The sequence below is a fragment of the Triticum dicoccoides genome, chromosome 1A (genome assembly GCF_002162155.2).
Source record: "Triticum dicoccoides isolate Atlit2015 ecotype Zavitan chromosome 1A, WEW_v2.0, whole genome shotgun sequence".
In the NCBI taxonomy this organism is placed as follows: domain Eukaryota; kingdom Viridiplantae; phylum Streptophyta; class Magnoliopsida; order Poales; family Poaceae; genus Triticum; species Triticum dicoccoides.
This window is the reverse complement of record NC_041380.1, coordinates 475208586-475231591: the sequence shown is the minus strand read 5'-3', so window position 1 is coordinate 475231591 and position 23006 is coordinate 475208586. Positions and strand designations below refer to the sequence as shown.

Below are 23006 nucleotides of genomic sequence, written 5' to 3'. Positions count from 1 at the left end.
ACCGCCAGCTTTGGCATCTAGCCAAGAGCAGGTTTTTCACTCAAATCTGTTCGAAAAACTCCATCCAGCTTCTTGTGCACGGACCGCCGTCTTCTCCGTTGGAGACTAAACCAAAAGGATCTAGCCGTCGCCGCCAGATCCATGCAGCGAGCATCGGGAGATGACGACAGTCTCCCTGTACCGGAGCTAGCACAAACTGGAGCAGATCGAGTCGGAGACTATGATACCCCTGGAGCTCCGGCAGACCAGCGAGCCGCCGGCACCACCGCGTCCAGATCGCCAGCCACGCCGGGCCGCCGACAACCCCCAGTCCGTCCGGTAGTCACCAGATCCGGGATGGGACGAAACCGGACGGACCAATGGGCGCGCTGCCATCCAGCCATGGGGTCGCCGCCCCGGCCACCGGCGCCCCTTGCAGCCGGCCGATTCCCATCGGCAGCACCATAGGCACCGCCGCTGGGCCGCCGCGCCGCCGTGGGGGCCGGACCTCCACGGATCTGGGCACCCGCGCCACCCATGGATCCGGGGGAGAGGGGAGAGGCCTCCGCCACCGCGTCGCACGCACGGGCTTAGCCCGGCGCCGACCACGTGCGACGGTGGTGGTTGATCCCCCCAGTCGTCCGTGAGGGAGGAGACACGAGAGGCGAGAGGAGGTATGACAAATATTAGCAGAAATGCATAAACTGATACAAGAGCTTATTCACGGAGCAACAACAGGTTTTTCTTAAGAAGAAGAAAAGATAAAGACTGAGGACAACAACAACAATTGTTGTTGGGCGTGGACCACGTGCACGTACAACCACAACAGCTCCGCTCAACCCATCTGAGCTTTTATTATCGGCACACCATCTTATTGAACATGAGCGATCAGTACTTCTTGCAGGGCGGGCAGGGCGTGCCGTCGTCGCCGCGTGCATCGGCGCACCGGAACGTCTTCGTGGGGCTCGTCTGCACGACGCGGCAGTTCACGCAGCCGTCGCGGCACTTGGGGCCGGCGTCGTCACAGACCACGGCCCCCGAGAAGAACCTACAGTTGTCGCAGCACTTCGGGAACTCGGCTGCACGGACACATGCAATCAATTATTTTTTGCGGGGGTGCAATCAAATTAGTACATTTGATAACAAATGCATGTCAAAGCTAAAATCTCCACGCCATACAAAAAGGCAATCAGCACGTACCGTTCGCTTGTGAGAGGATTCCCATGACCAGGACGGCCTGGAGAATCAGGATCGCCACGAGCGTGCTACTCTTCATTGTTGCTTCTACACTTCTCTAGCAAAGTTCTCGCCTTGTCCTGTCTACCCGTAGAATGATGGTTTATGCTGTAGATGTGTCTAGCCAGAGCTACAAGCAACTCTATATATAGGTGCCCGTTCTTGAAACATGCCAATTTGCTGCGTCAGCTATACATTGTGATCGTGGTGGGGTAGGTGCTTGGGATAAACTTGTTTGACTCCTGGCTAGCTTGGACCTTTTTTTTTTTTGATATGCTGGCTAGCTTGGAAGTACTCCATTTTTCTTTAAAGGCGGCTTGGACTTGTTAGGCATACATCTCCATCTTCCATGTCCAGCGCATATGCGCACCTACTTTCTCAGGATTATTCGGTTATGTATGAAAAGGACAATTTCTATTCGCGGCGAAGCGGTGGGTCGATTGATTCTTCGTGTTGTGTGTGCACGTCCAATCACCTCAGTGTACCTAGCAAACTAATTTCTTTTTTTTGAGAACTTTTTTTTTTGAGAACAAAACGAGAATCTAGCAAACTAATTTCTAGGATGGCGATTTTAGTTACTACGAACCCTTATGCGGTTCCGACGGTGTGGAAGTTGACAAAAATTATGAAACAAAATATGGCAACACAAGGACTATAATGTAAGATGATCTAACAAAGGAATTGCAAAATAATATACGACATTATGTGCCCTGGGCGGAAAAATAATAATTGAGTATATATTTATGTCGCATTGAGCTGAAATGATAGTTTTTTTGCCGAGGGCACATAAATGCTTATTCATCACCCAGATTGTATTCTTTGCCCCATCTATTTTAATATCACTGCACCTTATTTTCATGTACCGAAAATTTTATCTTACGTCGGAAGTCAAACAAGAACGTAAGAAAATACACATTAGTAGTAAAAACATATTTTATGTTATGTAAAATTATGAATGTAAAAACATAGTAACAATATACATAAAAATGTACTGCCGTGGTCTTATGACTTATGTTTTGATTTTCTTGATTTTGCGTAGTAAATCAATAGGAACGCAACTATTTGTATACCAAATGTTATTTTTTAATAAAACGATCATGAGAATAACTCAGGTGCAAGATAACTTATTATGCACCCTGTTGATAAATAGCATTAGGGAAAAGGCATTATGCCTGACTTTATAAATAGAACCAATATGATAAACTATCACCATACAACAAGGAGGATAACTAACAAGTTCTAAGAACATCCCGATACATCATACCGGAATACGACATAACCAAAATAAAGGTGTGCATGCCAACCCAGGGGCACGAACGTAGAAACAACAAGCAGATGCGCGAATCTTGATAACCAAATCTTCAATAGCAGCAACATCAACACCCTTAGCCAGTGGCTTCCACAACAACAAAAAAGCTTTTTTAACAGGTGATCAACTAGATGGTTAGGGAATAAGTGCTCGATCATAAATTTATTGTGACTAGTCCACAAAGTCCAGGATTGAGCCACAAAAGCAAATCAAAAGACACGGGCCAAGAGACAAGAAAGGTTCATGGTAATAGCGAAAAGCTCCAACAAATTATTAGGGTACGAAGTTGCATTGAACCATGAACACAACTGTCTTTTTTTTTGCAAGAACACATCTGAAGACGATATGCTCCACATTCTTTTTTCTCCATAAAGATAACAGTTTGCACCTGTCATACCGTTACACTTGAGAATCTGGTTAATAGCCGGAAGGCACTACCTAATAGCTTGCCAAAGGAATATCTTGATCTTAAGGTAATGCCAGCCCTCCACACTCCCTGAAACTTGTATTGTGACACCCTGAACAACCCTAGGGTAGAGCAATTTTCTAGCAAACTCGACAGAAGCAGAATAGGACTAGGAAATTCGATCCTTAAGTCAACAAGAGCATCATGATATGTGTAGTGAGGGCCCGCCACTTTGTGAGCTCTGCAAGGGACAAGGATGAACTAACCCAAAAGCCCAAATTATTGATAGAGAGCTCCCTAATAGAGATCTCTAGATTAGGGCAATACAAAAATATGGTAGGGAAAGAGAGGTAGAGGGGCCCCTCCCATGTCCATCCAAAACCTAGTCGAGGCATGGTTGCTAATCACAACTTAATTAACATGGCTCTTAGATTCATTTCAAACTTTGAGACTCAACTTCCAAACTGAAAGCCACCTTGAGGATTGGCTATCAGGGGATCACAGTTAGGGAAGTACTTAGCCTTGAGAATCTCTCCTCCACAAAGATTTTTCCTCAGCATCATAAATTTCCACCACCATTTTATAATGAGGCATTTGTTCATGACAGGGTGTTAATAATGCCCAATCCCCAAGGTTTTCGTGTTGACACATGAGCTTCCACTTAATAAATATATATTTCTTATGGTTATCCGGCGCATTCCAATAAAACCGCTCTGATGTTTGTCCGACAAGGAGTGATTACTTTCCAAGAGACGATAGAAGCCCACAATGTACATATGTAAACTAGATACACACACGTCAATAAGCACGACTTCACCGGCCGGGGATTTGTATTTGCCTCTTCAAGGCGACTCTAGATCCAGCTTTTTGCTCAATAGGGATAAAATAGGAGGCGCGAAGCTTGGACGGAGAGGTAGGAATCCCCATGTAGTTAATAGGGAAGGATCCAAGTTTGGAATTAATAAACTTTGCAATACAAACTTGTCCCAAAGGGGATCAACGCAGGGTCATAATCTCACTCTTGTTGAGATTAATTTTGAGGCCAGACAAGGCCTCAAAACAAAGCAAGATGAACTTCAGTTCTATGATTTGAAGGTAATATTCTTTAGTAAGGATAATCATGTTATCAACAAATTGTAGGTGCAAAATCCCATAAGGTAAAGCTATGAGGCTGCCCCAGAGATGTGGCCGATAGAGGAGGCACATTCAAGAATGAGGGACTGCTCACTGAACTTAAAGAACAAAGTGGAGAAAGGACCACCTTGGTGAAAGCCTCTACCATTTGAAAAATATGAGTCCAACAACCCCATTGGCACACATCGCCATATGGCTCCACTTGTTGGAAATATGCCCTAGAGGCAATAATAAATTAGTTATTATTATATCATATTTTCATTGTTCATGATAATCATTTATTATCCATGCTAGAATTGTATTGATAGGAAACTCATATACATGTGTGGATAAATAGACAACACCATGTCCCTAGTAAGCCTCTAGTTGACTAGCTCGTTGATCAATAGATGGTTATGGTTTCCTGACCATGGACATTGGATGTCGTTGATAACGGGATCACATCATTAGGAGAATGATGTGATGGACAAGACCCAATCCTAAGCCTAGCACAAGATCGTGTAGTTCGTTTGCTAAAGCTTTTCTAATGTCAAGTATCATTTCCTTAGACCATGAGATTTTGCAACTCCTGGATACCGTAGGAGTGCTTTGGGTGTGCCAAACGTCACAACGTAACTGGGTGGCTATAAAGGTACACTACAGGTATCTCCGAAAGTGTCTGTTGGGTTGGCACGAATCGAGACTGGGATTTGTCACTCCGTGTAAACGGAGAGGTATCTCTGGGCCCACTCGGTAGGACATCATCATAATGTGCATAATGCGACCAAGGAGTTGATCACGGGATGATGTGTTACGGAACGAGTAAAGAGACTTGACGGTAACGAGATTGAACAAGGTATCGGGATACCGACGATCGAATCTCGGGCAAGTACAATACCGCTAGACAAAGGGAATTGAATACGGGATTGATTGAATCCTCGACATCGTGGTTCATCCGATGAGATCATCGTGGAACATGTGGGAGCCAACATGGGTATCCAGATCCCGCTGTTGGTTATTGGCCAGAGAGTTGTCTCGGTCATGTCTGCATGGTTCCCGAACCCGTAGGGTCTACACACTTAAGGTTTGATGACGCTAGGGTTATTAGGAAGACTTGTATGTGATTACCGAATGTTGTTCGGAGTCCCGGATGAGATCCCGGACGTCACGAGGAGTTCCGGAATGGTCCGGAGGTAAAGATTTATATATGGAAAGTTGTTGTTCGGGTTCCGGGAAAAGTTCGGTTTTTTTCCTGTATTGTACCGGGGAGCTTCCGGAAGGTTCCGGAGGATTCCGGAGGGGTCCGGAGGTTCGGAAAATGTTCCAGCACCTCCAATACAGCAGCATGGACTGTAGGGGGGCGCCCTAACCTTAATGGGCCAAGGGCACCAGCCCCCCCCAAGGCCCATGCGCATGGGAGAGGGGAAACCCTAAGGGGGAGGGCCTCCACTTGACTTGGGAGGCACTCCTCCCCCCTTGGCCGCGGCCCCCAATCTAGGGGGGCCGGCCCCCTCTCTCCCCACCTATAAATAGTGGAGGGGTGGGAGGGCGGCCACACCCTTGAACCTGGCGCAGCCCCTCCCCTCCAATACCTCTCCTCCTCCGCGTGAGCTTGGCGAAGCCCTGCCGGAGAACTGCCACTCCATCACCACCACGCCGTTGTGCTGCTGTTGGACTCTCTTCCTCAACCTCTCCTTCCTCCCTGCTGGATCAAGGCGTGGGAGACGTCTCCATTCCGTACGTGTGTTGAACGCGGAGGTGCCGTCCGTTCGGTGATTTGGATCACGACGAGTATGACTCCATCAACCCTGTTCACTTGAACGCTTCCGCTTAGCGATCTACAAGGTTATGTAGATGCACTCTCCATCCCCTCGTTGCTAGGTTACTCCATAGATTGATCTCGGTGATGCGTAGAAAATTTCAAATTTCTGCTACGCTCACCAACAGTGGCACCATGAGCTAGGTCTATGCGTAGTTTCTATGCACGAGTAAAACACAAAGCAGTTGTGGGCGTCGATATTGTCAATTTACTTGCAGTTACTAGTCTTATCTTGATTCGGCGACATCGTGGGATGAAGCGGCCCGGACCGACCTTACACGTACTCTTACGTGAGACTGGTTCCACCGACTGACATGCACTAGTTGCATAAGGTGGCTAGCGGGTGTCTGTCTCTCCCACTTTAGTCGGATCGAATTCGATGAAAAGGATCCTTATGAAGGGTAAATAGAAATTGGCATATCACGTTGTGGTTTTGGCGTAGGTAAGAAACGTTCTTGCTAGAAACCTATAGCAGCCACATAAAAACTTGCAACAACAATTAGAGGACGTCTAACTTGTTTTTGCAGCATATGCCTTGTGATGTGATATGGCCAAAAGGATGTGATGAATGATATATGTGATGTATGAGATTGATCATGTTCTTGGAATAGGAATCACGACTTGCATGTCGATGAGTATGACAACCGGCAGGAGCCATAGGAGTTGTCTTAATTTATTTATGACCTGTATGTCAACTTAAGCGTCATGTAATTACTTTACTTTATTGCTAAAGCATTAGCCATAGTAGTAGAAGTAATAGATGACGAGACAACTTCAAGAAGACACGATGATGGAGATCATGATGATGGAGATCATGGTGTCATGCCTGTGACAACGATGATCATGGAGCCACGAAGATGGAGATCAAAAGGAGCAAAATGATATTGGCCATATCATGTCACTATTTGATTGCATGTGATGTTTATCATGTTTTACATCTTATTTTCTTAGAACGACGGTAGCTTAAATAAGATGATCCCTCACTAAAATTTCAAGAAAAGTGTTCCCCCTAACTGTGCACCGTTGCGAAGGTTCGTTGTTTCGAAGCACCACGTGATGATCGGGTGTGATAGTTTCTAACGTTCGAATACAACGGGTGTTGACGAGCCTAGCATGTACAGACATGGCCTCGGGACACATGCGAAACACTTAGGTTGACTTGACGAGCCTAGCATGTACAGACATGGCCTCGGAACATGGAAGACCGAAAGGTCGAACATGAGTCGTATAGAAGATACGATCAACATGATGTTCACTGTTGATGACTAGTCCGTCTCACGTGATGATCGGACACGGCCTAGTCGATTCGGATCATGTTTCACTTAGATGACTAGAGGGATGTCTATCTGAGTGGGAGTTCATTAAATAATTTGATTAGATGAACTCAATTATCATGAACATAGTCTAAATTGTCTTTGCAAATATGTTGTAGATAAATAGCTCACGTTGTAGCTCCCTGTTTCAATACGTTCCTAGAGAAAGATTAAGTTGAAAGATATTGTAAGCAATGATGCGGACTACGTCCGCAGTCCGAGGAGTGTCCTCACTGCTACACAGAAGGCTTACGTCTTTGATCCACCGCTCGATGTGCAAATCCCTACAACATCGTCTGTGGATGTTGTGAACACCTGACAGACACATCCTGATGACTACTTGATAGTTTAGTGCACCATACTTTACGGCTTAGAATCGGGACTCCAGTGACGTTTTGAACGCCATAGAACATATGAGATGTTCCAAGAGCTGAAATTGGGATTTCAGACTCATGCCCGTGTTGAGAGGTGTGAGACCTCTGACAAGTTCTTTTGCCAACAAGATGGAGGAGAATAGCTCAGCTAGTGAGCATGTGCTCAGAATGTCTGGGTGCTACAATCACTTAAATCAAGTGGGAGTTAAACTTCCAGATAAGATAGTGATTGATAGAGTTCTCTAGCCACTATCACTAAGCTACTAGATCTTCGTGATGAACTATGACATGCAAGGGATGGAATTGATCCCGGAGCTGTTCGCGGTGCTTAAGACCGCAAAAGGTAGAAATCAAGAAGGAGCATCAAGTGTTGATGGTTTAACAAGACCACTGGTTTCAAGAAGGGCAAGGGCTAGAAGGGAAACTTCATGGATGGCAAACAAGTTGCCGCTCCAGTGAAGGAACCCAAGGTTGAACCCAAACCCGAGACTAAGTGCTTCTATTGTAAGGGGAACGGTCACTGGTAGCGGAACTACCCCAAATACATGGTAGATAACAAGGCTCGCAACTTCAACAAAGTATATACGTGTTATTAATGTGTACCTCAGTAGTACTCCTGGTAGCACCTGGGTATTGGATACCGGTTCAGTTACTATTATTGGTGACTTGAAGCAAAAGCTATAGACTGAACGGAGACTGGCTAATTGCGAGGTGACGATGTGTGTTGGAAGTGTTTCCAAAGTTGATGAGATCATCATCGCACACTCCATCTGCCTTCGGGATTAGTATTGAACCTAGATAAATGTTATCAGGTGTCTACGTTGAGCATGAATATGATTAGATCATGTTCATTGCAATACGGTCATTCATTTAAGTTAGAGAATAAGGTTATTCTGTTTACATGAATGATACCTTTCATGGTCATGCATCCTATGTGAATGGTTCATTGAATCTCGGTCGTGGTAATACACATGTTCACGCCAAAAGATGTAGAGTTAATAATGATAGTACCACTTTCTTGTGGCACTGCCGCTTAGGTCATATTGGCGTAAGATCCATGAAGAAACTCCATGTCGATGGATGTTTGGAGTCACTTGATTTTGAATCACTTGACACATGCGAGCCATGCCTCATGGGCAGGATGACTAAGACCCCGTTTTCAGGTACAATGAAACAGGCAAATGACTTGTTGGAAATCATGCATGATGATGCGTGTGATCCAATGAGAACTGAAGCGTGCGGTGGATATCGCTATTTTCTCATCTTCACTGACGATTTGAGTAGATATAGGTATATTTACTTAATGAAGCACAAGTCTGAAACGTTTGAAAAGTTCAAGCGATTTCAGAGTGAAGTTAAGAATCATCATAACAAGAAGATCAAATTCCTATGATCAGATCAATCAGAATTTCTGAGTTATGAGTTTGGCAAACACTTAAGACATTGTGGAATTGTTTCACAGTTGAAGCCACCTGGAACACCACAGGGTAATGGTGTGTCCGGACATCGTAATCGAACCCTATGAGATATGGTGCGATCTATGATGTCTCTTACCAATCTACCGTTTTCATTTTGAGGTTATGCGTTAGAGACAGCTGCATTCACTTTAGATAGGACACCATTTAAGTCCATTGAAGCAACGTCGTGTGAACATTGGTTTGGCAAGAAATCAAAGTTGTCACTTCTTAATGTTTGGGGCTGCGATGCTTAAGGCTTCAGCCGGAGAAGCTCGAACCCAAAGCAGACAAACACATCTTCATAGGATACCCACAGGTGACAGTTGGGTATACCTTCTATCTCAGATCCGAGGGCAAATTGGTTGTCGCTAAGAACGGTTCCTTTCTCGAGAAGGAGTTTCTCTCGAAAGAATTGAGTGGGAGGAAGATAGAACTTGATAAGGTTGTCGAACCTTTACTTCAACCAGAGAGTGATGCAACATAGAAAGATGTTTTCTGTGGAGCCTATGTCTATTGAATAGGAAGTTAATGATAGTGATCATGAAGCTTCGGATCAAGTTGCTATCGAACCTCGTAGGTCGACAAGGATATGTACTACTCCTGAGTGGTATGGTAATCTTGTCTCAGATATCATGTTGTTGGACAACAATGAACCTACGAGCTATGTGGAAGCGATGGTGGGCCTATATTCCGACAAATGGTTAGAAGCCATGAAATCCGAGATAGGATCCATGTATCAGAACAAAGTATGGACTTTGGTGGACTTGCCTGATGATCGGCAAGCCATTGAGATAAGTGGATCTTTAAGAAGAAGACGGACGTGGGCGGTAATGTTACCGTCTATGAAGCTCGACTTGTGGGAAAGAGTCTTTTCACAAGTTCAAGGAGTTGACTACGATGAGAATTTCTCACCCGTAGTGATGCTTAAGTCCGTCGGAATCATGTTAGCATTAGCTGTATTTTTCGATTATGAAATCTGACAGATGGATGTCAAAAACAAGTTTTCTTACCAATTTTCATAAGAAAGAGTTGTATGTGATACAATCAAAGTTTTGTCGATCCTAAGGATGCTAAAAGGTATGCGGGCTCCAATGATCCTTCTATGGACTAGAGCAAGCATCTCGGAGTCAGAATATATGCTTTGTTAGAGTGATCAAAGCTTTTAGGTTTATACAATGTTTGCTAGAAACTTGTATTTACAAGAAAGTGAGTGGGAGCACTACAACATTTCTGATAAGTATATGTGGATGACATATTGTAGATCCGAAATAATGTAGAATTTCTGGAAAGCATAAACGGTTGTTTAAAGAGTGTTTTTCAAAGGAAGACCTGGATAAAGCTGCTTACAAATTGGGCATCAAGATCTATAGAGATAGATCAAGACGCCTGATGATACTTTCAAAGAACGCACACCTTGACATGTTTTTGAAGGAGTTCAAAATAGATCAGTCAAAGAAGGGGTTATTACCTAAGTTGTAAGGTGTGAAGTTGAGTAAGACTCAAATCTTGACCACGGCAGAAGAAAGAGGAAGGACAAAGGTCGTCCCCTATGCTCTTGTCATAGGCTCTATACGGTATGCCATGCTGAGTACCGCACCTGATGTGTGCCTTGCCACATGTCTAGCAAGAGGGTACAAAGGTGATCTAGGACTGGATCACCAGATAGCGGTTGAAATTATCCTTAGAGGAATAAGGAAATGTTTCTCGGTTATGGAGATGATAAAGAGTTCGACGTAAAGAGTTACGTCGATGCAAGCTTAACACCTATCCGGATAGCTCTGAGTAGAGATACCGGATACGTATGATGGAGCAACAATTTGGAATAGCTCCAAGTGGAACGTGGTAGTAGCATCTACAATATGACATAAAGTTTTGCTAAATACATAGGGATCTGAATATGGCAAGACCCGTTGACTACAACCTCTCTCACAAGCATAACATGATCAAACCCAGAACTCGTTGAGTGTTAATCACATAGTGATGTGAACTAGATTATTCAGTCTAGTAAACTCTTTGGATGTTGGTCACATGGCGATGTGACCTGTGAGTGTTAATCACATGGCGATGTGAACTAGATTATTGACTCTAGTGCAAGTGGGAGACTGTTGGAAATATGCCCTAGAGGCAATAATAAATTAGTTATTATTATATCATATTTTCATTGTTCATGATAATCGTTTATTATCCATGCTAGAATTGTATTGATAGGAAACTCAGATACATGTGTGGATAAATAGACAACACCATGTCCCTAGTAAGCCTCTAGTTGACTAGCTCGTTGATCAAATAGATGGTTACGGTTTCCTGATCATGGACATTGGATGTCGTTGATAACGGGATCACATCATTAGGAGAATGATGTGATGGACAAGACCCAATACTAAGCCTAGCACAAGATCGTGTAGTTCGTTTGCTAAAGCTTTTCTAATGTCAAGTATCATTTCCTTAGACCACGAGATTGTGCAACTCCCGGATACCGTAGGAGTGCTTTGGGTGTGCCAAACGTCACAACGTAACTAGGTGGCTATAAAGGTACACTACAGGTATCTCCGAAAGTGTCTATTGGGTTGGCACGAATCGAGACTGGGATTTGTCACTCCGTGTAAACGGAGAGGTATCTCTGGGCCCACTCGGTAGGACATCATCATAATGTGCACAATGTGACCAAGGAGTTGATCACGGGATGATGTGTTACGGAACGAGTAAAGAGACTTGCCGGTAACGAGATTGAACAAGGTATCGGGATACCGACGATCGAATCTCGGGCAAGTACAATACCGCTGGACAAAGGGAATTGAATACGGGATTGATTGAATCCTCGACATCGTGGTTCATCCGATGAGATCATCGTGGAACATTGTGAGCCAACATGGGTATCCAGATCCCGCTGTTGGTTATTGGCCGGAGAGTTGTCTCGGTCATGTCTGCATGGTTCCCGAACCCGTAGGGTCTACACACTTAAGGTTCGATGACGCTAGGGTTATTAGGAAGACTTGTATGTGATTACCGAATGTTGTTTGGAGTCCCGGATGTGATCCCGAATGTCACGAGGAGTTCCGGAATGGTCCGGAGGTAAAAATTTATATATGGAAAGTTGTTGTTCGGGTTCCGGGAAAAGTTCGGTTTTTTCCGGTATTGTACCGGGAAGCTTCCGGAAGGTTTCGGAGGATTCCAGAGGGGTCCGGAGGTCCGAAAAATGTTCCACCACGTCCAATACAGCAGCATGGGCTGTAGGGGGGCGCCCTAACCTTAATGGTCCAAGGGCACCAGCCCCCCCAAGGCCCATGCGCATGGGAGAGGGGAAACCCTAAGCGGAAGGGCCTCCACTTGACTTGGGAGGCACTCCTCCCCCCCTTGGCCGCCGCCCCCAACCCTAGATGGGATCTTAGGGGGCCGGCCCCCTCTCTCCCCACCTATAAATAGTGGAGGGGTGGGAGGGCGGCCACACCCTTGAACCTGGCGCAGCCCCTCCCCTCCAATACCTCTCCTCCTCCGCGTGAGCTTGGCGAAGCCCTGCCGGAGAACTGCCACTCCATCACCACCACACCATCGTGCTGCTGTTGGACTCTCTTCCTCAACCTTTCCTTCCTCCTTGCTGGATCAAGGCATGGGAGACGTCTCCGTTCCGTATGTGTGTTGAACGCGGAGGTGCCGTCCGTTCGGCGCTAGGATCATCGGTGATTTGGATCACGACGAGTACGACTCCATCAACCCCGTTCACTTGAACGCTTCCGCTTAGCGATCTACAAGGGTATGTAGATGCACTCTCTTTCCCCTCGTTGCTATATTACTCCATAGATTGATCTTGGTGATGCGTAGAAAATTTTAAATTTCTGCTACGCTCACCAACACCACTAACCAAACTCATAATGCGGTGAACATAGGTGGAATCAAAACATTTTGCAACGACGACCTCATGGAAGGACCACTGGACACAACCTTACACCTTCTCAAAGTCACTTTGAGGACAATAGGTTCAATTCAACTAGACTGAAGCTCATGAATAATCTCATGAAGATAGAGGGATCCCATCCAGGAAAGAAAACCTTTGAAAAAAGTGGTTTGGGTACTACTAATAGAGCAGTGGGCTATTGAGAGAGCCTAATGGCAAAACAATTCACATGGAACTTAGAAAATTGTTAATAAGAGCTACAGGCCAAAACAGATGGATATTATCACCACCTTTGACCTTAGGTATAAGGAAAAGGTTGGCATAGTTCCAACGTTTCAGGATGGACATGGAGTTTCTGATTTCAATCTCATGTGCAACTCCATGAATAGTAAAATCGAGAAAATGTAAAAGGTTTTGAAAAATTCTGATTTTTTGTCAACAAATATTCTTGAATGTTCTACATATGTGCAAATTTTTATGAATAAAAAATCTTCCATGCTCTAGGAGAAAAAGAAATACAAAATCGATGCTTAGAAAGATTCTTTGTGGAAAACAAATTGAGAACCGATGTTCTTTCCTCGAGATCATTAGGAATGTTTTCCTTCATGAACTTGCAGAACATCCAACAAATTTTCTTTTGTAAAAAATCAGAATTTTTAAATTATTTTACATTTATTATTATTATTTCATTGTTCTTGAGGGTGCATGTGAGCTCAGGTTTAGAAGAGCACTTTTGTTTTAGGATCTATGTTTTAGCTACTTGCACTCAAAGTTTTGATCTAATCAAGTGCTATGTGTTAGGAGTTTGCTATAGCACTATGTTAGGATGGTTTGTTATAGTTGTATGCATGCTATTTTCAATTGGCTATTAACTTAGAATGCCTATATATGTACGTTATTAAATTTAGAAAGTTAATATGTTGTTTATTTTATGTGAATAGGGAACAAATACATATCACTGTTGTTGTGACCCTTTGGCAAAACTCTTTTTCTGTAAGAGTGTCTGTGTAGTGCACCTAAAATGACATATTTGTGATGTCACTCTGTTTTAGGTGTTCTACACAAAAGGAAGGAAGTACTATATGAGCTTTCGGCCTCGAATGGAGATATTAAGAGTATTTTTCAAGTGGGTACAAGGACTCATTGGAATGTTAAATATGTAACGTTGGATTTGTAGACACTGCTATACTCCTCTCTCACCATCATTGAAGACATCAATACTATTTTCAAAAACCAAGTAAGGTACACATTTGGACATATGACATTGTGTGTATCAAATTTAATGCAATTTTGTTGGGTGTGCTTATATATTGTGTATGCGTCCACTACTTTGCATTGTAGAGCATCTCCGGGCTGCACTGCTAGCAGTGTATCCTCAAATTGCCTTACCAAAAAATTGCATCACTGGTCGGACTTTTGAAAAAGAAAAGCGCAAAGTAAAGAACTTTCTGCCCTACCCACATGAAAATCAACACTGACAGGCCTTCTGGTCTATGATGACAGATATCATAGATGAGCCAGCTGACCTATCTATGATGACTTCATCATCATTGTACCAGAGGCACTGACGGGGCACTGCCGAGTTAGTGATGAACTCATTACAACCAGTGCTATTTTGATCTGCAATAGTGGCTTTGTTTACTTAATACTTATATAGTGGATTATTAGCTATATATGCAGTTGGATAATAGAATATGGATAATCATGACATGTATAATCATAATTGTAAACATTGCATTTAATCGACACACAACTATAATTTATTCACTACACCTATGCTATGTTTTCTGGAGAGATGCCACAAGTGAAGTTATGGATCCCAATCCTCTATTCCTCATATATACAACCTCAACCAACCTATGTTATTGTTCTTTACAATCAGAATTGATTCGTTTATTTGCTTACAATCACCATTTTCTACCACACTAGTTAATCCTTGTTACTAAGAAGGCTAGTGAGGCTGACAATCTAACTGGTATAGTTGGGGACCAAGAAGAAATTTGTTGTTGTGTGCAGGAGCTGATCATCGGCTTTTGCTCAAGCACTCCTATGGGCCAATAAACCTTGGTTCTCAACTAAGTGACATACTTGCTTGCTTCCTACAAACCCTTCCTGTGGGGGCTCAAGCCAGTCAACACATTCATGTGGCCGAAATCAACGTCATCCCCATTGATTCACTGATCTTGGTGATGATGACTCTGACAATGCGCCTGAGAAGGTGCACCTCGCGGAGGTCATGAAGGAGAAGGTGGAGGTAGGGGGAGAAGAGGAGGGGTCAAGGCAGAGGACGAGGATGGGCCGATGGCCAAGGAGCCGATGACAAGGCGGCGCCGACGACCACATCCTCCTGCTCTTGTAGGAGGAGGCAGAGCGGGAGCATGATAGGGCATTGCTCGAGGAGGAGAACCATCAGGCGACTAATGCTCAGCTCGTGGAGGAGCATGCCAATGTCACCACCAAGTTCGACGCTGACCCAAAGGTGATGGAGGTCGAGCTCTCTTTTGAGCGCTTCATTGCCACTGAGCGCGAGGTGGCTGTGAATAAGTGTGTCTTGGCCGACGTGGATCGACAATGGAACACATTCTCAGTGAGCTCGCTGTCGATAAATCATACGGCCTTGGCGATGCGCCAGTGCCATGGCGGGGGCCCTGACGCCGATGCATCGCGCTTCGGCAAGCCCTGCGTGGTGTACCTCGACTCCGATAAGGATTAGTATGTTTTAGCTCTAAAGTGGTATCTACTTTATTATGATGTTTAGTTATAAAGTATTATGTATAATTAGTCTTATGTGGTCTTAATCTAGTCTCACTTTGAGTTTTGTATGAGTTGTTTGTCCACAATTTGTTTTTGAGGAGTTAAGTTTGAGGGGTCCATTAGCTCCACATTTTTGTTAACTACTCATATATGAGTTGTTTGGGTTAATGTCTTGTTGCATGTTTTCATCGCATATAGGGATGCATACTAGTACATGATACTTCATGTTTGTTAAGTGTTCATGATGAAGTTTTGATGTGCGCTACGCATAAAATAATAAAATTATAGACTTCTAGTATGAAAACTTTTAAAACATGAAGTATACATCCCAATGATGTTTGTCTTACTTTTCAGAATTTTTGAAACCTAAAAGGTTGATTTTCGAAAATTTCAGACTACATAGAGAAAATATATTAAAAAAATTCAGCCCGTTCGTATGTTTTTTTGTTACATTTTTTCAAGTACTATGTGATGCTGAGGTGATGAACCAACTTTAGTCCAAAGCCTGGTTATGCTTTAGAAAGAATTGAGATAAGATCTAATTAATACGAAACCTTTCACTATTCATGATCAAGGCGAAAGGAACAAGATAATTGAAGTTTTGAGAATAATGAGGTTCTTACAACTTAAGGTGATTCGCCAAGAGCAAGTTCGATTTTTAGCCATACTTTTTATACAGGCAGGCAAATTTAACAAACGCGTGACTGCAGACACATTTCGTGTAGTCGATTTAGCAAACTCTGCAAACTACTTGGCAGCCACCACGTTAAAAAAAAGGCAGCCATGAAAGTTGTGAGTTGCCGCCGAATGATGGTAAAAGAGCAGTACGTCGGATAGTTGTTTGCTGTGCCGAAAGTAGAAAGGTAAATTTCAAAGAGCATTCCATCAGCTCGTATGAGACGTGATATCGGAGAGTATAAATGCAATATTGAGTAGGCACACACAATCATCACATGTGTTTATTCACGGAGGATAGGTGAACACAAGTACAAGCACCACCACCTTTCTCGAGAGAGGAAACACATTGACAAGACACGACGATAGCAGTATACATATTGTTGGCCGTATAGCACGACCCACAGAGAAGCATAGGCGCCATGACTGCTCATCTCATCTGAGCTTTATTTTAGGCGGCACCCCTCGTCTGAGACTGAAGCCCTGAACGGATCAGTGCTTTTTGCATGGCCCGCCGCAGGTGCCATCGACGGTGCTCTTCATGTCGGCGCACCGGAACGTCTTGTGAGGGCTGGGCGTCACCACGCGGCAGGCCGAGCAGCCCTTGGGGCACTGGGGGTGGGCGTCGTCGCAGACGTCGACCCCGGAGAAGGACCTGCAGTTGTTGCAGCACTTGGGGAAGAAGTCGGCTGCATGCACGCAAGACACCGACGGCATCAGAACCAGATAATATGTCACTGATAAGACGAGACGAGAGACCTCCCCTCCCTCTGGGGCATCACGAAATGATCGAGCTTTGCTTAGGAAGAGGTGAAGTGATTGAGCATCAGCAGCTTACCGTTCACGTGTGAGAGGATCCCCATGACCAGGACGGCCTGGAGGATCAGGATCGCCGCGAGCTTGGTGCTCTTCATGCTTGCTGATGAACCCTTTAGCGCAAAGCTCTCACTTCACCTGTGCGGTCGGTCTAGTGGTAGAATGCTCTGTGGTAGTGGTGTGGCTGGCTAAAGCTGCGAGCAGCTCTATATATAGGCGTCGATTTCGTAAGTTGATTGGCAAGCGGCCTCGGCTGCGATGCTGCGATCGCCACGTGCATTATTTGGTTAGTTGGGGGCATAAAGATGTTTGGCTAGTAGCAGCTAGCTTGGAAACTTGGACTCGTTTTCCCAGGTTTTTTTTATAGGCGGCGTGGACATGGACACCACTCATGTCCAGCAAACCAGATCACGTGCACACTGATTTAGGCCGACATCAGATATTGTTTTCATACTAGTACTACCCGGGAGTATAAAGCTAGTTACTGAAGAATAACATAGACTAATAACATGCATATAAAAAATGCTGGGTATAGTAGACGAGCTCGCTTGCTCCTGCTAGATGGACTAATGGAAAAATCATAATGTTGGAGCAAGCATTGAGACCTCCTTTGGTTCATTGGGTAGGAAAATTATAAGAATAGAAAAGTTATAGGAAATGAGATGACATGCATCTCAAATCCTATGAGTAGGAATAGGAAAGGAGATGTCTTTTGTTTCACATCATAGGATTTTTTTCATTGAGTCTAGGCTAGTGCTTATTTTTCTATGAAATGTGGAGGATAGAAAGATTTGCTCCATAGGAATAGGATTTCATTCGTACAAACCAAAGAGCTTTATAGAAATTTTTTCTATAAAAATCCTACCCTATGAAATTTCTATAAAATTCCTTCAAACCAAAAAAGGTCTCAATGGTTGCGGAAACACGAGTAAGTTTGCGCAGGGAAAAGACAGGCATGTGGACCGTGGGCCTGTATGATGAAACAACGACGTGGATGGGTGCAGTAACCGAGAGCTAATGATGTCCGTCGAAGCACACTTTCTTTCTTTCTTGAGTTGGGATGCAACACTTCGTGTGTAAAATAGGTTAGTTTGGAGCGAACGCACTTCCTCTAAAACCGAAAAAAGTTTTTCTGAAAGGGAAAACTGAAAAAAGTTAGCAACACACTTCCCAAAAAAGCTAGTGGAGGGAACGCTCTATTTTTATTTTTGCTTTTCAATATTATTTACATCTTATTTTTTATTTTTCTATTCTTTTGGGTAAATTGCATGCGCTAAAAAATATAAATAGTGGACGTACGTTAAAGAGAGGATATAAAAATGTTCATGTGTATTTGAAAAAATATTTTTATATGTGTGTAAAAATATTCTGCCGTGCAGCATATCCTGAGGAGAACGTGTGCCTAGAGATTCCGTGAGCGGGCGAGCTTGTGCGCTCCTATGACTATCCGGATATAAATATATTTGAACTACATGTATAAACAAATTGCCTCTCTAGCACAATGACAAATAGTCGTCTTGCCAAAAGATCTCATCAGCTCTCGACATTCATAACGTATGATGGCTTTCGATACTCTGTACACATTCAGATTCAAGCCACTAGGGATGAAAACGAAGCGGAAACAGATGAATCTGAGTGCTATCAAATTTGTTTTCATATTTTTTTATAGCGGTGGAAACGAATACAGAAACCTCATAAATGAATACGGAAACGAATACTACCGAAAACGGACACGGAGCGAATACAAAGCGGACACCAAAACAAAAGTGGGCGTTGACCGGAACTTAAAACCCCCTTGAATCATAGAGAAATACACACAAAGATGAACAAATTTAATGAACTATTAACATGACTACAAAATAATATCATTATGTTAGCAACTTAGCGTAGTATTGTAGTGGTACTGGACAATTGCATATAGCCATATAGGGTCAAGCTGAGTACATGTGTGGTAGTAGAAGTTGGTCTTAAATGATTAATTTTACTCATTGTGTCATCCTGTGTTGTTTTGTGGTTGGGCTACAAAGTAACGATAGGTCTATAGTCAAAAAAGAAATTTCATATTCACCGAAATGGAAAGTTTAGTTTTCACGCATGTTCCACCGAAAACACCATTCCGTTTTTGTTTCTGTTTCTGCATAAAAAAATCCATTACCACTTTCAGTTTGCAAATTTCCGTTTCTGTTTCCATATTTCCTCTCCGTTTTCATTTTTCCTATGGAAAAGCAGAAAGTCTCCACTCCATTTTCATCCCTACAAGCAACGACCGAACAATCTTATATCTTGTGCTACCAAACATTAGTTGCTCTCATGCTACCACTTAAAAAAACAGTTTCCATCTTTAAAAAAGTTAAAACAATTGTGTGTATTTACAATGTGTAGGAATTTCAAGTTAAAATATGAAATACACATGTAGAAACAAAAACGGCAAATCCGAATGTGAACAGTGTCATTTTACCTTTTGTATTTTAGTGATACTATCATGATGAATTTGTCTTTTTTGTTTTTCAATGTCCATTTCAAAAAAAATATTTGAATTTTTTACAGATTGTAGACACATGTCTTGTGAACACTCATAATTATTTTTAGGATTTTTTGAAACATGTAAATATTAAAAAAAAATGATAGCATGGGAGCACCTAATGTGTGATAGAACCTCATATTCTCGGCGTCTTGAGATAGCTGTTTGCTTGAGAACCTGATATTCTCGGCATCTTAAAAGATTGTCCCCAAAATACTTTTGCTTAAAAGAAGCTAGCAACACACTTCCTCTGAAAAAGGACAAGGCTGGGAACGCACTATGTAAAAAGTGCGAGCGAAGCGAATGCTCCGTTACTACTTTTCATTTGTGTTTCTGTTTACTTTACATTTTTCGGTTTTCTTTAATCGTTTTGTATTAAAAATGTTCATGCACGTCAAAAAATGGTCATGGATATACAAAAAATTATGTCTATTAAAACTTTTCTCGTATATGAAAAGTTTGTCCTTTTTGTTTAAAAACGTGCATCGTGCTTTCAAAAAATTTAATCGCTCAAATAAAAATATCGAGCATAGAAATTATTCATGGTGTATTTAAAAAGTATTCATCTTGTAATAAAAAACATCATTATGTGTTAACACTTCTTATACTTACATGAACATTTTTTTAAAGCATCAACATTTTTTTAAAGTGTTCATCACACATTAGACAACTTTCATCGTGTGTTTCATTGTCTAATTTCAAAAATGTTTACCGTTCATTGAAAAGTGCTCATCATAATGGCAAAAATGTTCATCTTGTACTCACAAGTCACAATGTCCATCATGCACTTTTTTAAACACCGTGTGTTCATTGATCGTGCATTTCAACAAAAAATGTTGATTGTGTATTAAAAATGTTCGTCACATATACTAAAAATTGATGGCCGTGTCACAAAAAGTGCTCATGTATGTATCATAGAATGTATGTATTTTTCACATGGAACCTGTTTATTTGGATTAAGGCGCCGACTTTTAGTGCTTGTAGTCTAGTCGTCGCTAGTTGGTCTAGTCGTTTAGTCGTCGCTAGATGGTCTACGGATCTAGATATAATTCTTATTATTTCTGGTGTTAGTTGTACTGGCATGATTCAAGATGAATACATCGGAAGTTTTCTCGGAAGAAAAAAAAAACTGGACGCACTCCTTGCAGCCGGCGTCGCACTTGCTCAATCTTTCCAGTAGCGAGGACCGCCAGGAGAACTAGGATCATCAGCAGCGTGCTAATCTTTATCATTTGGCACTAAGCGTTTTAAGCAAAAGCGCTCCCATTTTCATATCTACACCTGTGGAATGCTTTGCTTGCCGTCCGCAGCTGCAAAACAACACTACATGTAGGAGGGTATACGCAAACATGCTAATGTTTGCCATGCCATCGACCAGTTACAGTTTTTGGTAGGTGGGGATATCGTGGTTGGAGATAAATGTGAGCAAGTGTGAAGGCCCACCAAACATTTGTCCATAGCAATGTCTTCGGTCCTGCTATATGGACTTGTCCGGGGGAGCTAATGCTGCCATGGCGGGTACTCCCAGGCATGAATGGCCCTCCTCTTCACGTGCTCGTGCCGACGGGACAGCGAGGGATGGATCTGCGTCACCGAGTCGCTGCACCATCCTCAATCTTTAGGAAACAGACCTGTGAGAGAGGGATAGACCGATGAACAGTGTCACGTTTTTATTCAAGCATGCTGCATGACCGACACTGAGCTCGTAGCTCAGTGTTTACATGCCCTGGTAAACGGTGATATTGCTCAAGTCATAACCAAAGAGAGATCTACCTTAGTAGTACTAGTATATTTGTATCTCCATGTTAGCTAACTAGCGACCGACAAGCTAGACGAAATCACGAGATGCGTATCCTGGTATGTAACGTGCGTGATGCATGATGCATGCATATTCGCGAGATGATTGGCTGGCTAACCATTCAATAATGGAGTCCTAGCATGTGCATGTTCCATACCCGCCAAGATGAGATCGGTACCCCAGTCCATCAGGGTTCTAAGTCTTGATGCTCACATTTATTTCTGAATTTATTTCAGTATTTTCGGCGCTGCGCATTCAATGGAAGGAGACGTTTTCATTGATGACGAGGTGCCTACGATGACTCGTAAATTTCAAGATGATATGTCGGCTCAGTCTTTCGAAGGTGCTTATAGGGATAGGGTGTGCGGGTGTGTTCATAAAAATGAGTGTATGCGCGTGTATATGAGCGCCTGCGTCTGTATCGTATTCAAAAAAAAAAGAGATGAGATCGGTACCATGCACGCATGCTTAAACATCATGGCCCTGACTTGCGTAAATAATGAATTATCCCGACTCGCACCGAGTGTGACGGCCGTACGTACGCTTGAGCACCGAGAAGGATCGGTTCACCGTTTGAACTGGGCGGTACAACAAATATATTGACACAAATAAACTGATTTTTATTTGATTGAGCAGAGACGCATACACTGATACTGTGATACATACTTATGTGATTTATTCACGGAGCAGCGACAACAGCTTTTTCTGGAGAGAGAGAGAAAAGCATAACGACGACGATGATAACAACAATTGTTGTTGGGCGTGGAACACGTGCACGTACAGCCATAACGGCTCTGCTCAACTCATCCCAGCTTTTATTTTCGGCGCAACATCTGATGTTCTGAGCATGAGCGATCAGTACTTCTTGCAGGGCTTGCAGGGCGTGCCATCGTCGACGCGTGCATCGGCGCATCGGAACGTCTTCTTAGGGCTCGTCTGCACGACGCGGCAGTTCACGCAGCCGTCGCGGCACTTGGGGCCGGCGTCGTCGCAGACCACGGCCCCCGAGAAGAACCTGCAGCTGTCGCAGCACTTTGGGAACTCGGCTGCATGGAATCATATCAGTTAATCGCCTTGTTAACTGGATTGACATCAGTTAACTATCACTTGTGTGTGTGTAAGCTAAATATCTCAACGAAATCACAATACGGCAACCAGCAACCATACCGTTGGCCTGTGAGAGGATCCCCATGACCAGGACGGCCTGGAGAACCAGGATGACCACGAGTGTGCTACTCTTCATCGTTGCTCCTAAACTTCTCTACAGGGAAGCTCTGCACTGTCCCGTCTGCTCGTGGAATGATGGTTTATGTTGTGGTTGTGCCTGGCCAAAGCTACAAGCAACTCTATATATAGATGTCAGTTCTTGAAGCATGCCAACTTGCCGCGTCAGCTATGAATTGTTTTTTGTTATCGTGGTTTGGGATAAACTTGTTTGACTCCTTGCTAGCTTGGACTCGTTTCCTTTTTCTTTAAAGGCGGCTTAGACGTGTTAGGCACATCTCCATCTTCCATGTCCAGCGCATCAGCACACTTATTTCCTC

At 43.4% G+C, this 23006-nt stretch overlaps 3 protein-coding genes across 3 annotated transcripts; all 3 read right to left on the bottom strand.

Moving 5' to 3' along the window:
• Positions 1-654: 654 nt before the first annotated feature.
• LOC119280299 lies at positions 655-1342 on the bottom strand. The gene is made up of 2 exons (XM_037561199.1): positions 1180-1342; positions 655-1058 (listed from the first exon to the last, which is right to left on the bottom strand). The coding sequence occupies exons 1-2, from the start codon at positions 1253-1255 to the stop codon at positions 868-870; spliced, it is 267 nt and encodes an 88-aa protein (XP_037417096.1). The 5' UTR covers positions 1256-1342; the 3' UTR covers positions 655-867.
• A 15217-nt stretch (positions 1343-16559) lies between these two features.
• LOC119280288 lies at positions 16560-17334 on the bottom strand. Its single transcript, XM_037561191.1, has 2 exons — positions 17166-17334; positions 16560-17016 (listed from the first exon to the last, which is right to left on the bottom strand). The coding sequence occupies exons 1-2, from the start codon at positions 17239-17241 to the stop codon at positions 16820-16822; spliced, it is 273 nt and encodes a 90-aa protein (XP_037417088.1). The 5' UTR covers positions 17242-17334; the 3' UTR covers positions 16560-16819.
• A 4727-nt stretch (positions 17335-22061) lies between these two features.
• Positions 22062-22794, bottom strand: LOC119280277. The gene is made up of 2 exons (XM_037561183.1): positions 22630-22794; positions 22062-22508 (listed from the first exon to the last, which is right to left on the bottom strand). Exons 1-2 carry the CDS (start codon positions 22703-22705, stop codon positions 22318-22320), a joined length of 267 nt encoding a protein of 88 aa, XP_037417080.1. The 5' UTR covers positions 22706-22794; the 3' UTR covers positions 22062-22317.
• Positions 22795-23006: the final 212 nt, after the last annotated feature.